Source organism: Cardiocondyla obscurior, linkage group LG23 (genome assembly GCF_019399895.1).
Source record: "Cardiocondyla obscurior isolate alpha-2009 linkage group LG23, Cobs3.1, whole genome shotgun sequence".
Lineage (NCBI taxonomy): Eukaryota > Metazoa > Arthropoda > Insecta > Hymenoptera > Formicidae > Cardiocondyla > Cardiocondyla obscurior.
The window spans coordinates 3430652-3445056 of NC_091886.1; the positions used below are offsets into that span (position 1 = coordinate 3430652).

Here is a 14405-nt window from a genome sequence, read left to right on the forward strand (position 1 = left end):
GCCGTAATAATATCGTTATAATTGATAATCGGGGCCGAAATCAGTCGCGAATGTTGATGGATTTCGATTGAACTGCAATTACCGCGGGGGAGGAGGAGGAGGGGGGACGACTCGTGGTCCCGGAATTTCCGGGAGCGAGAGCTCTGGAAATAATCGGGCACGGAAGCCCTGTCAAACCACGTGGCGGGCGCGTGGGCATTGACCGATTTCAACGTCGGACGTCGGCCATTCCACTCGCGGTGATTCACGTTTTGTTGACTCGGACCGAATGAAAGCATAAGTGCGCCTCATCGCGCGGACATTTCAATCGCGTACATTCCATGCAACGCGACGCGCTTTCGGCGCTCGGATCGCAGAAATCTGGACGGCGGCATTAACGAGAGATATTAATATTCATCGAGGTGACTGCGAGAGCCGTAACCGGCCGGCCGAGAAAGAAAATTCGCAGGACTTTCGTGCGGGGAAAATTCTGAATTCGAGGGTAATGCTTATCGAGCCGCGTAGGGAGAGAAAAAAAAGTTTTCTTTAAATAGCGGCCGGTCCGCGCGCCGGCAAGCTTGCGACGGGGATATTTTATTCTTTCCCGAGCGTCTCGCGTACGAGAGTAGCTTCGCTCGATCGATCCGCATTACTCGCAGGTCAGCGCGTATATTTTTCTCAATTATAGATCACCTTGATCGCCGATCCGGTTTGCGCGCGCAGCGCTTAATGAAACGGCGAAAAGTTCGCAAACGAGCGGGATCCGTGACGTTTCGTCGATAGCGCCAGAGGACACGTCGTTTGACCTAAATTCCGCGATCACGATAGACGAATGCCGGCTTGCGTAACCGGCGGAACGCACGCGATCCGCAGGTCGGGCTTTTGCGGTGGCGTTTGGTCCTTGACGGCGCAAGGGCTTCGTTTCGTTGATATCAGTCGCGCCTGACCTTATCTTATATAACGCTCGCGTTCTACATAGCCTCGGCGATTATAAAACGGTGTTGCGATTCATACGGCAACTTTCCGTCGAGTTAACTTTTAATCGACAACAGTTGATAGCGTAACGTCCCGAAGCTTTGTCAGCTTTGACAGTTCAAAGTTTGATGCGAGGCGCCGTGAAATCACCGAGCGACGAAGCTTTATTTCCAATCTCTATCTCGCTGGCGGAATACTTATGTAACGAACTTGTGCGAGGCATATAAATCGAATAGGAAAGAGAGAGAAAAAAAAAAGAACGTGAGTCGGGAGACCTCGTTCGTTTATACGAGCGGGTTTTTATGAATCACCCGGCTTCTTTTTCTTCGCGTAGAGGAATCGTGTTGCGACATCGCGATCCGTGCTATCGTTCGAGTCCAAGTTCTCCGAAAATATAAATACAATTGTGCAGCGGCCCGAGACCGATGACGAAATAACGCCGGCAAATTCTTCGTCGTTCACTTTTCTTTATAGACTCGAGCACATTTTGTAAACGTTTAAGGTGCCAGAAATGTTATACAGAAATAAGACTCGCGATAAGTTGGCTTACGCTGACCGGTCGGAAAGAAGCGGGAACGCCGCTGGCGAAGATGCGTTTCGAACACGTGTCGTAACTCGGTATCTCTGCCGGCGACGAAAGATGAATTAAAAAATATCTTATCGCCTAATCGAAGCAAAGAGCGGGAGAAAAAGAAGATAGAGAAGGGGGGAAGGGGGGAACTCACTTCCTCGCGACGTTCCTCGCAGTCCTAGCGCTTCGCGCGAAGCACCCTCGACCGCCTCTCCTCTAAAATCTCGTCTGGAAGCACTTGAAACTCGAAATGGATCACTCGCACTCGACTCTCTCCCTCGGTTACGCGAATCGAGTTACGTACGCGTGTACATGTGTCGTTTGTTTTCCGCGCGCGCACCGGCGACTTCCTTTCTCCGATTTACCGGGCGGCACGGTGGCACCCACGCCGGAGACGTTCGTCAGCGAGAGAGGTTAATACTTTCGGCCGCGCAATATCGTCGTGCTAGGCCCGAAAACCACGTAGGAAACCACGCTCCGAAATCGTTCGAATACCGATCGAATCGATCGCCTCTCAGCACTCGCGAGAGATCACTCTAGTCGCGGAGCGATCCGCCGAATAACTCCCATGAGACGCCTCTCCCTTTTCCTCCGCTTCCCCCTCTCTCTCCCGCCCCCTCGGCCGCCCCTCGTCCCTCGGTAACCCTCTTCCCCGTCGCCCCGCCGCCCTCTCTTTCTTGCCTCTTCCTCTCGCCGCTCTCGCGCCTCTTCGCGCTCGCCGAGGACCGCGTTCCCACCTTTCTACGTCTCTCCCCCGTTTCGCGAGCACGAGCGCGCAATCGCGCGTGTGGGTGTGCGCGGTCGTGCCTCGTTGTTTCTCTCCCACGACTCGCCTCCCCCTTATCTCCCGCCCCCACTGAGGGGCCACCGCGTCGCGCGTTATCGCGGTGCGATATCGCGAATTCCTCTGCCTCCTCGCGATGCACCGATTTTATATCATGGCGGGCAGACAGAGCCAGAAGTCGAGCTAAGAAATCTTTTCCAACTACTTTCTCTCTCTTCCTCCTGAAATGTTTCGAAAACCGCTGATACGTTTAAGACTTAATGCTGCCGAGACAAAAAAAAAATTTTTTTTTCTTTTTTTTCCTCTTTGTCACTTGGACATTAGATCTTCGATGACGAAGCAGGGTCGAGGAGTGACTCGAGAGTCGCCTCCGGGGCGTCTAAATTAATCGCCGTATCGGTCGCTTCTTTCGACATTGTCCAACGTGTAAACAAGCGTCGATGGTCTACCTTGATCGTTGTGAAGCAACGACGCGGCGCCGTTTCCTCCACGTAGCTCGCGTCGCTCGGAAACGCTCGTGCACGCTCGTGTCGATTTTACATGACCTCCCCGCTCTTCTTCTCGCATGTCCTTCCATTCCCTCTCTTTCCGCGCTTTTGTTTCTCTTCGGCTCTTAGTCTGGCGTTTCCAACTAGCATTCCCAGCTAACTAACGTACTCAATTCTTTCCGAATATTTATAAAATAAAAAAACCCTCCCTCAAAAAAAAAAAAAACAAAAAAAAAAGAACAAAGTACCGTCCAGGCACTCTTGACTGTTAATTAGAACGACACTCAGGCAGAATTAAAATTTATTTAACACAATTTCAAAGATGTTTCACGATTCGATATTTTATTACGTCCTTCGATGGAAAACGAGAGAGACCTGGGCTATAATTTATTTCAATATACCTAATAATAATTATCGGATAATAATCGGACGAGTCGTAATAAAAATGTGGGTATTATTCCGCGAGAAAGACACGCGCCGAGAGCATCGGCGGGACGGACAACGTGTTCGAGGTCACGGATGCGAAGGAAAAAGCGAAACTTGCGTCGCGGAATTGCCATGGCTCTCCCATAGGCAGACGGTAAAAGCGACAGGATGTTGGTGTTGGTGTCGGCGCCGCTGCCGTTGACGACGACGACGACGACGACGGCGACGGCGGCGGCGACGACAAGAGAGGGGATGGTTCGCCAACACGTCATTGTAAGTGGAGGTGGTGGAGGCTGATACGACAGAGGGAGTAGAACGTGCCTCGATGGTGGGGCGAGAAAATACCTGCCGCCGTCGAGAGAAATGTTTAATGTATCGGAAAGAAACACGAAGAGCCCGCGACTTGACGAAGACGCTAAACGGAGCCAAACGCGGTCCTCAGCTAACGACGTAAATTCATCATCGCGAATTCGGTCTTTTGCTTCGCAAAATTTTCGCCGGTGGTCGCCGACCGACCCGCGGCTGTCGCGGGGAAGCCGGGAATTTACTCGTCCGATGTCCTCTAATCGCAATCCGGGAGGAAGACAGATGTTTCAATCAGTTTCAATTGCTAAGAGATAATCGATCCGATTGGGGGACCCATCCGTCCCTCCGAAGGCGGCTGGGAAGAGGGCCGACGCGGGCAGAGAGAACGCCCTGAAAGAGGTCAAAAGGGCCGGCATGGCAACACGCTCAGCAACAAGTTGCAGGGACGTTAATAAACGAGTCCTCCGAAAGACCACCTCGCGGATCTACCCTTAAGCCCATCTTAACTCGCTGATCCTTGCCCGCCGAGTCTTTCCCGTCTCATTACTATGTTACGCAATACGTCGGGCGTACTTTACTTCGCGCACCTTTTTTTCTTTTTTTTTTTTTTTTTCCGCGGTTAAAGCATTTACATTTCCGCGTGCGCGATACACACGTCGCGGCGGCACGAGGTCGGGACAGATAAAGGGAACGTACGAACGCGCGAACACGCGAATCCGCCCGGGGGCTAGCTTTACTCAGCAGGATCGTTGTGCAGGAATGTCGTGGCGCTATCTCATCCACGTGTCGGTAGATTAGATAAGAAAAGGTCCCGTGGCCCTCCTCGGGTTAATTTCCATAGCTACCAAGCTGCCCGGTGAATAATTTAAGAAGGAAACGAGACAACAGGAAGTATCACTTTATTTTTACGCGTCGAAGCGTCGGGGAGGGGGAGGAGGAGGAGGCTCGAGGGACAGCTCAGGCGCGATCGAAACGAGAGACGTTCTCGAGCGACTTGGAACGCTTTGGGGGCTCGACACGGCGACCTAACGATCCGCGAGAGAATGAAAACAAAGTGGCGTGCGGCCGGACAGCGAAGCGAAAATTCGTCGTGGCGTGCCGCGTTGCTTCGCCGCTCATGCGTGCTCAAGTCCGCGCGGGCGGCTTAAGGCACAGGCGGATTTTAAACATGGCGGTGCAGCTACGCGGACAGGCGCAACGTGCGTCGATCAATACCACCTTGCTTAATATCACTTCTGAAACTCCGTACAAACCGGCACCGAGATAGACCGGCCGGCGCGAAGGGTAATATAAAAATCGCAAACGCGAATCCGCCGCTCCAGCTGGCGATTTTAATCGCGGCGGTGGCCGCGATTTTCCTTCCGGACGGTGTCTCGCAGCTCACGCATTGTCCGACAGTTCTTTAAAATCTAATTCACGCGTTGTAATAACTGCGCTCGAAGATAAGAAACCGTGACGGACATCCTCCGCTTTTTCGAGTCGCGAGAAATTTAAGTCGCCGTAAATCTAAAGACCGCCGGTCTTACGCGCCGCGTAGTCGTTTTTATTAGCAGGTTCGAAATAGAGCTACGGCTGAAAGTAGAATCGAATCGAGATGAATTACTCACCCTCGTGGCGCCTTTGCCTCTTCCCCTCCCGCGTTCCCGGAATGTTCCCTCGCCGGTCTGCAGGTGGTACAGGTGCTGAAAACGAAAAGGGAGCTGCGTTAAACGCGTGGGCGGATTACGATTTACAGCCGACGGGATCACCGCGCTTATCGCCGCATCGCCGTTCGGCTATCGTAAAATCAAGGCAACCATATCGCCTCAATTGACCTCGTTAAGTTCAATAGAACCGGTAATAAAAGTATTACTTCCATGGCCGTATTAGATTAGATTCTGGACGCGCGATGTAAAATATAAAATATTCCCAACTACCGTACGATAAAGAAAAAAATTGGAAAAAAAAAATTATATCCGACTTGAAAATCACGCGGATTGTTCGTTCGCCATTTAGTAAGAGATTTAATTTCGTCCTGAAAGATTTTTATTTGTTAATCGTTTTGTACGTTATCATTATTTCGTCGCTGTTACGTTGAATGTTATTGCACAGGCGAGAACGAGAAATTGTTGGATATACCTTTCGTCGTAAGATACATAAGGCATTTTTGTTGCACGCCGGTAACGTGCTGCTTTATCTGCGACTCCACATTTTTTTTTTAATTGCGCCAAATATACTGATAAAAAAAAACGTCGACATTATCATGCCGCGTTAAAAATCAATTTCGTAACAACTCATTGTTGCTTCGATAGTATGTATAGATGTTTTACTTTGTTATTGTAATTAGTATTATGAGCGCAGAAAACTGCATTATCTGCTAAAGAATTGCTTATCGACAAGCGATGTCGAATACACTCCTCCGAGAAAACGTATGGTAACCCCGAGTGGAGAATGTGGAAAGTAACCTGTCACCTTTATCGACGCACGTGTGAAAAACATAGTAAAAAATCGAATCGTGAATATTAATTATATATTTAATTATACGATTAATGAAACATGCGCGTTTATCTTTGAAACATTTCTGGAAATTAGATATTTTTTTTTAATACCAAGATTTAAATGATATATATTTTAGAGAAGCCCAATAAAAAAAATTAAACTAATTAAAAAATCGCCAATGGACTTGGACAATAGCTAATGAGTCGTAAAAAAGCTTTATTAAAAAAAATAAAATAAAATAAAAACATTCAGACTTTAAATCCTCGAACGACTTGCGAATTCGGTGTCTGGCACATTTCTAATTAGTGAAACTAATTTCCCCTACGAGATGGAAGCTCGCGCGTAATTTAAGAGAACTAATTAAATTTAAATTAAATTAAAAATACATTGCATCTCTTTCTTTTTTTTTTTTTACCATGGTTTCCGAGTTTTCCGCGGACTAATTAATCTCCGGATTAGTGGCAATGGTCAATGGCACCGCTGGTTTCCTTCGCGTTTTCATCGAGATCGGTTCCAGTCGTTGCATAATAAAGTATCGGCAATTTTGCGGAGGGCAATAAAAGCGGTTTATTAATACAGCGAGTTTTCCGTACTGAAAGGGCCAGGGCGTAATCTGCCGTGCGACGAGGTCAAGATTGGGTGCGCGAGGACGAGGGTGAGGGCAACGAGTGAATATCGAGGTCCAAAGACAGGCGCGGAAAACGTCCCTTTGCGTGGGACACACGCATATACGCACACACGCGTGGGCGATTATGGTCTAATTCCCTTGTATGCGCATTCCTAGCAACCTGACTGCCTTACCTACCAACCTACCTGCCTCTTCGCGAGGCAACGAGGAAAAAATGCTCCGGTGCATCCGATAAGCATACGCTCGAAAGGTAGGGGCGTCGCAGGCCCTCGACGATTCCACCCCTTTCCGCCTGTGCGAGCGAAGAAAATCTACGTGTATTATATCTGTGTTCCCTCTCGGGCCTTTTCTCCCGCCCGCGCAGCGGCTTTCTCCCGCGCGGAAGGAAACGCGGAGAAAGAAAGAGAAAGAGGGAGAGAGAGAAAGAAGCGAGGAAGACAGGCAGGGTGAAAAGGAGGCAAGGCAAATGTCAATATCGACGATGCATCGTTGAGAGGGCGGGAATGAGGGCGTAATTAATCGTCGAAGCCAAGAAATCTCTCTTCCCTCTTTCTCTTCCTCGTTCGATCAATTTGCTCCGGTGTCTTCCGCTCGCCTTTCTTTCGGCGTGTGCACCTTCCGTGTTTCCACGTGAGAAATCGCGCGCGTGCAAAGAGTAAGGGCGGGAACGGCCTGATCGGTCTCTAATTTATCCCTCTAGTTTTTCACCCATTTCATCAATTGTCAACGCAGGGGTGCGCATCGAATATCTCCGCAGGCAGGGTAAATAGCCCTTACGGAGCTAGGCCGCGTGGAAGAAGCGAGGAAGCGGTATGGCGGCAGCCGGTATTGCCTCGTATTTATTTAAGTTTCGACGACGTCGTGCATTTGCCCCCCGAAGAAAACGTTGAACCCTGGGCCCGTATTTTCTCTTCTCGGCGCGGGGGCACACATCTGCTACGCGCTTCTCAAAATCACGAGAATCCCAATTTGCGGCAATTTAGGCGTAATAACGGCCGGAAGAAAGAGCAACAATTCCGCGATACTTCCGGCGTCCTCCCCTTCGCCCCCCCCCTCCCGTCCCCTGCATCCGAATGCCCCGCGCAGAAGTCGATACGACGAGACGCAAGCCATACGTTTTACGTTCTCTCTTATCGGGCGCCGCGCATCTGCCAGTACGAGGAAATGTGTTTACGAAATATTTTAATTACCTTATCGCCAAATCGCCGCGCTCCGGGCAGCTGCCCGGCGAAACGCGTGCTTCTAATTGCCGAGCTAGACGGTCGAAGGCTTCTTTTTTTGCGGCGCGAAGGATGTATTATCTCCCGATCGAAAGTGTCACAAACTCGCGCAACCTCCACTCACGCGATCGTACGTGTGTCTTATCGACAGTCTTGTAGAAATCCCTCCTCCCGAAAAAAAAGAAACTTTTGTCCCCGCGCGTTATCTTGAAAAAGAAAAAAATTAAGTTAGAACGATGATTGATTTATTTGTCAATTTTGGACACGGCAACCTCTTTCATGTATATTTTAATATTTTCTTGCGCTCTAACAGCGGCACGGCGACGTGGCCGTTGAAATTTTTAGATGCCACGAAAAAGCGAACAGCGAGGAAACGAAAAATGCCCGCGGGTATCCTCCGGGTGGTCAATAAAGGCGTCCGTCGTCACTTTGGCAGCCCGCTTTTATTTTTTTTTCGTCCTTTGTACGAATTGCACGCGTCAGCCGCGCGCGGTGGGAAAATCCCGATAAAATTGTTAAAACGCAGCGCGGTTCCAGCGTTCGCGAAAAAAATTTTCCGCGCGTCATTCGGAGGGAAGTTTCCTTTCCGTTCCCCGTTAACTTTCAGCGTCGCATTGAAAACCCGCGTGACACGTACCTCGGGACGGCCCGTCGGATATCGAAACGATCTCGCCTTTGGCGACGACGACGAGTCCTCGGAGGGCTAAAACGGTGATCGAAGACGGCCGACTTCGGGGCGATTTTTCGATCAGCTGACTTTAATTTCATTAAACCATTTTCACCGCGCGACAGATGGCCGGCGACCGGACAGACGAAAAAACCGTTGCACCCATTAGAAGTGCGTCGGTTATAAATGGTAGATATATATACGTCGCCATCGCGTCGGAAGGAAGGACAGGTTGCGGCGCAAAAAGCGACGATGCATTTCCGCGAATAAATGTCCCGGCGGTGGAAAACCGTGGGTGTATTTCTCCGCGTCTACGTCGCTTAATGAGAGGATAAGTCACCGGATCACTCGCAACGATTTCTTTTATTAACTTGAGATAAGACGCACGAAGATAGAACGGGTTTTTTTTTTTTTTTTCTACGAGACTGACGCTTGTCGAATGTAACGGCTCGATCGACGAACGCATGTCTATTACATCGATGAGACGGTATCGATGTGGCAAACGCACGCGGTCGTAGCTTCCGGAGGTGCACACAACGAGACTTGGGCCCGTGGCGTCGCCGGTACACGTGTTAGACGGACGAACAAGTAGTACAGCGTGGTAACGGCTTTAATAATTATTTTTACAACGTTTCCGAGTACACGCGGCCTCAGTCCGTCGCGCTTCGCCGACTCGCAGCTGGCTTCCATACAATCCTGCGGCCCACGACACAAGGGCGGGCTCCGCGTACAAACCGGCGCGACGCGACGTCGTCTTTCCGTCGAGTACAATTTATATTATTCGATAAAGTTTAATTCCGCCGCTGAATATAACATAAATAAAAAAAAAATTTATTTGAAAGTTTATTCTTGATAAAAAAAAAAAAAATTAAAAGTAGGCGACTATCGAAAGTTTGCTTCGTAAATTTTTAATGTTCAAGAAAAGGCGAAGTGGCTGCGTTGTCTCCGAGAAAAAGTAGGTAAAATTTCACGGCATCGACGGCTGCATACGATTTTCATCGCGCGAGGATTGCGTGGAAAGGGCGGAACTGCGTGCCGACTCGGCCGGCAGGTGTAAGTAATGGAAGTAACGTGCTTTTCAAGCAGGAGGGGAATACTTAATACTTCTTCTGCATCAGGTGCTATTTTTAACGAGGACAGCTATTATCGCGATGCTTCGCGCAATTTTTCTACTTGTCAAAACGTTCGTTATTCTGCTGGACAGTCATACGTACACATAAAAAAAATATTTGTAAGCCGTCATTTCTTTACAAGAGTCCACGGATTACGTAATAATACGCCATACTTTTACAATGCAAAAAAAGTAACGCGGTCAAAGGAACAATCGGTCTTGACAAAAATTGAGAAATATTCTTCGTCGCGGTGACGAAAAACAATCAGGTCGGTTAATTTTCCACCGATAAGTTTCTTCTCGAGGCACGAAGGAGAGATCTCAGCCGCTTCTCCTTACCAAAATCTTGGAGGGACCCGCACGTGGCTATCGCACGTGGTCATGTTATTGTTTCGAACATAAGGGTGTTGTTACTCCTGGCCAGGACGGGGGAATAGGTACGGAGGGTCGGACACCCCAGGGTAGGGCCACCAGGAGGGATTTCATTCATGATCCCGAAAGCCACCCCCGTTGCCCGGCTCCTCCAGAGACTGCGATACATTACCACCAGAAAAGGGTAGTTCCGTGTCGAGGCACATGACGTCTCGGCGAGTAGAGGGGTGCCCTCGGATTTCGCCATTTGATATCTTAATACAGAACCAGCGCGGGGTGAGGAGGCGTTTATCGAGTCAAGGACGACCCTATGTCGTATTTTACTTAACGGCTGCCGGCAGCCGACCACTCGCCACCCGCCATCGCCACCTTCGTCGCACGGACAGCGAGGATAGCTAGGTCAGTTCTTCGCATTAGCATCCTCTGGACTCGAGGGTGACGGCCCCTGTCTCCCTCGCGTAAGGGCGATCGCGTGTAGACCGCCATCCTGGGGTTTAATGAAAAGGCAAATCGCACGTAGGGAATCTTCAAGGAAAACTCGGGCTGAGAATTTTTCTTTCGCGACATTATCCGCGTCTTCCGGCCTGAATATCGAAGGGATCGTAACGCGCGAACGTTAAAATACACGTTTATCGTCCTCGTCGGTTGCGCGTCCATCTCGTCCGCCGGTCAGAGATACAGAGATCCATCGCGTCATCAAGTTGGTCGTACACGGACCGGTTAAATCGAGCGATTCTACGGGCACGACGAAGAGGAAGAGAAAGCGGGATGTCCTCGCGTTCAAACGCAAATCAACCGACCCGTTTGTAACCCTTCTCAAAGTGAACTACTACACGAAGGTATAAGTGGGGTGGTTACGTTAGCTGCCAAGGTCGAGGCAAGTACCGGACTACTCGGGATTACCGTTTCATTTCCACGGCAAGGACGAAGTTCCTCCACGCACGCAGAATCTGGCCGCGCACTTGAAACTGGATTCGATTCTCTCGCGATAAAAATTGCCGCTTGAATCGCGATGCTCCTCGAGTGGCTTTTTTTTTCTTCCTCTTTATTTTATTTTTTTTTTTTTTTTTGTTAAGCTCTTTCGTCTAATTGTACGAAAGCCTGCAGAGGCCTGAATCGATCGAGAATCACGTCTTTTTCACGTCGAGCTTTCGAGCGGAAATAACGGCGACAATCGACGCGGAATTGTGCGACACATATGCACATATACAAATACGCGTCTCTCTTTTTCTCTCCATCTATCTTCGTGTCTCTCTCGCCGAAGCGACATTAACTGTCTACTTCCTAACTTAATCCGTAACTTCCGACGCCGCGACAATCTGACATCCTTTTTATTTTCATTGACTCGTTCCGAGCCTCTCTTGTACGGGGGTCTCGTTCCCAGGATTTTTCTATCCGTCGTGCGAGTGTGCGAGCGAGCGAACGAACGGCCGAGCGGCCATGTTCGTCTCTACCTATTCAATTTATATCGTTGCGTAGTACGCACGTAGTCAGGTCGTGTATCTCCCTCTCTCGTCTCGCAGACGCGAACGGAACGAAAAAGAGTGCGCCAAATTGACCGGCGGAGAGTGACCACTCGGCTCGTGCATCCGTCACTTTCCTCTTTCGGCGACCCGATATCGCGCGGAACGCTGACCTTATGCGGCGTTATAAAAAAAAAAAAAAGAAAAGAAAGAAAAAAACATCCTTTCCCACTAAAAAAGAATCGGACTATATTATTAGTATTCTCTTTTAGGCACGATCCTTTCCGGTACGGAGAAGCGTCCTAGATAAACAGTCGGGGCCGCCGCGATAAATGGCCCGAATTCAAATTCCGTTCGCGTCGAGATAACGAAAAGAAAAAAAAAGTCGTGGGATTTCTCGCCGCGCGGCGGAATAACCATCGGTCTCATCTTTCGGTTTTGGATCGGCGCGCCGGTATCGAATGAAATTTTCAACGATTAATCGGAAGACTGCGGCGCGGGGAGGGCGCCGATTCCGGCGCGCCTTCGGTCTTTAATTAAAATTGCTAGGCTGCCTGGCGAACGGGCGGCTCACCACCTCAAGAATTCGTTCATAACTCCGCGCGTAAGAGAAACGGACGGCCCGGTTACAGCCGCCGCCGACGTCGCTGCTAAGCAACGTATCAGCCGGAAAGCACCGTAATGCTCGATCAGCGTCGTGAACAGTTTGTTTTTCGCTTCTCCGGCCTGGAAAGAGACAGCCTGCCTTCTAGACGGATACGATGATTCATCGCTTTACCCCCCTTTCGACGCAGGGTGTTCTCATCGCGCCCGTTGCTGTCCTCCTCTCCCGGTTTTTCTGCGAAAAACTGGCAGAATCGATGCCGATCGCCGTCTCGCCTCCAAGGGCGGGAATTGGGATCGACCGGCGCACAGTAGCTCGTACAGCGTATATCTAACATGCGTGTCGATTGCCAGTTTCAGTGGGAAAACGGCGCGCGCGACGTTGCGTGGCAGGACACGCACGCACGCACGCACGCACGCACACAGCCGAAAGATTCGAAGCGGCAGATGTTAAAACGCCCAATGGAAACCGGTCATGTTGATGTAGCTGCCGAGACGTGCCACGCCGCGCCGCAGCACGTCGCACCACAACACGAATCGCTATGAAAATATTTCGCCATTGTCTCGCTGGCCGCTTTTTTTTTTTTTTGTCTTTTTTTTCTCTCTTTTTTTTTTCCTTTTTTTCTTTATCAACCGTCAATCGCGACGCTCCTTACGATTCGAATTTACGTCTCGACAGGACAATGCCGGTCGAAATTAGTTGTTAAAAAGATTGGCTTCTTTCCGTCTAATAAAATCTTGTTCCGGTGCATTCACACGATTGCGATCGTAAAGCGCGATACAACGATAATAACAATTATTATATAGTTACACGGAGGAAAGCGGGCAATAGTGTCAGATTTTATAAGGAAGCCATTATGTGCCATTAGCGTTTACTTTCGACATAAAGGGACAGGGGTCGACGACCCGGACGCGCCGGGCTACCTGGGTCCCAAAAGAAAAGCGAGAAAAAGCCTGGCGACTGCGAGGAGAGGCCGGCAAGCGCTGGGCTGCGTTCACGGTCAAGGTATTACCATTTTCGCGCGCGACAGACCGCGGCAGTGTGTAACGTTGCGCTGAAACGAAAGAGCCAATCAATCAATTCTCCTGCCGCACTATTCTCGCAATGAGATCTGAGCGAATTGCATTAACCTACAGACATACATTACATACGTGTCCGCACGATAATAGCCGCAGCGCTGCGGCTATCTTCTGCTCTCTGCGAGCCTCGCCGCGGCCGGCTCCTCTTTGATAGCCTCTTCTCGATCTCGCGCTCGCGCTAACTCCGCCGCATCCTCGCGCAGCAGAGATATCTTTTCGACGTAATTGAAGAAACACGAAGCATACATTTACAGCGTACCCGGGGACGATGTATCGTCATTATCTCTCGCTTCGTGCCGGGATGAAATATCGCGCGATTAAATGCGCAAAGTTTTCGCGCGGAGAAACAAAGCTGGGAATGAATTATCCGGGATCTAAATGAAAAGAAGGGCTGCGTTCAATTTAGCACGGATGTCAAAAGCAACCGATCCTCTCTCGGCTCACAGCTGTCTACAATTATTATATTTCGGCGGTCTCTCTCTCGCTCTCTCTTTCTCCCTTTTTTTTTTTCTCTTTTTCTATCTCTCTCTCTCTTTCTCTCTGGTAGGCCACCGTATCGATCAGCCGGCACATATACCTGGGTTTTTGTCGCTACCGCGATTCCGGGGAGGACCGATGCTGTGACGCGCATCAAGCGCTTCTATCCTCTTTGTCATGTTAAACACGTCAGACGCATCTTGTTACTTGCTTACGGGAGCGCCGTTAGTCCCCCTCTTCTTTCGGGATATATATTTTTTTTTCGGTCGTTCCCCTTCGCGCTATCAAAATCATTCTTTCAAGTTTTTTGAATTAATTTTTTATTCCTCCGATATGTAAATATTGTAAAAAAAAAAAAAACTTCCGAGCGTTTTAATATCTGAATTATGCTATAAATATATTATCTAAATATCCCCGTGAGATACTTAGATGGTGGAAAAAAAATGTTGTCCGGTCGCACGTCGGATGTATCTCTTTTTAAAGTCTTTAAAGATCGTCCTTGGAATTTTATCCTTATCGGTCTTATCGAAATCGTCTCTCTATCGAGTGACGGAGAGAGATAGAGAGAAAGAGAGAGAAATCTGGCAGCTTTCTAACTTGGACAGATGTCTGGGCTCTTTTGGAAGCTGCGTGAATCGAAATGAAACAGGGGCCACGTGCGGAGGAAATTCATTTCCTTTTACGGCGGCTGTGAAAAATGCGCGCGCAGATGTGTCCGGATGTTTATTTCGGTGACAACAATTCGGGCGCTTAACGACGGGCGATCGGTCCTTTTCC

At 49.4% G+C, this 14405-nt stretch overlaps 2 protein-coding genes across 6 annotated transcripts in view; one reads left to right on the top strand and one right to left on the bottom strand.

The window, feature by feature from the left end:
* The window catches only part of LOC139111274 (endoplasmic reticulum transmembrane helix translocase), an 80132-nt gene that overhangs the window by 23775 nt on the left and 41952 nt on the right, over positions 1-14405 (top strand). The window lies entirely within an intron of this gene.
* Positions 1-14405, bottom strand: part of Tet (tet methylcytosine dioxygenase-like) — a 46739-nt gene that overhangs the window by 18860 nt on the left and 13474 nt on the right. For 3 of the 4 annotated variants that reach the window (XM_070671412.1, XM_070671413.1, XM_070671410.1), the window contains exon 2: positions 5137-5211. In XM_070671412.1, coding sequence (XP_070527513.1) covers positions 5137-5211 — 75 coding nt within the window. Of the gene's footprint in view, positions 1-1679; positions 2143-5136; positions 5212-14405 lie in introns of those variants that run through there. The other variant, XM_070671414.1, reaches the window with a different exon arrangement.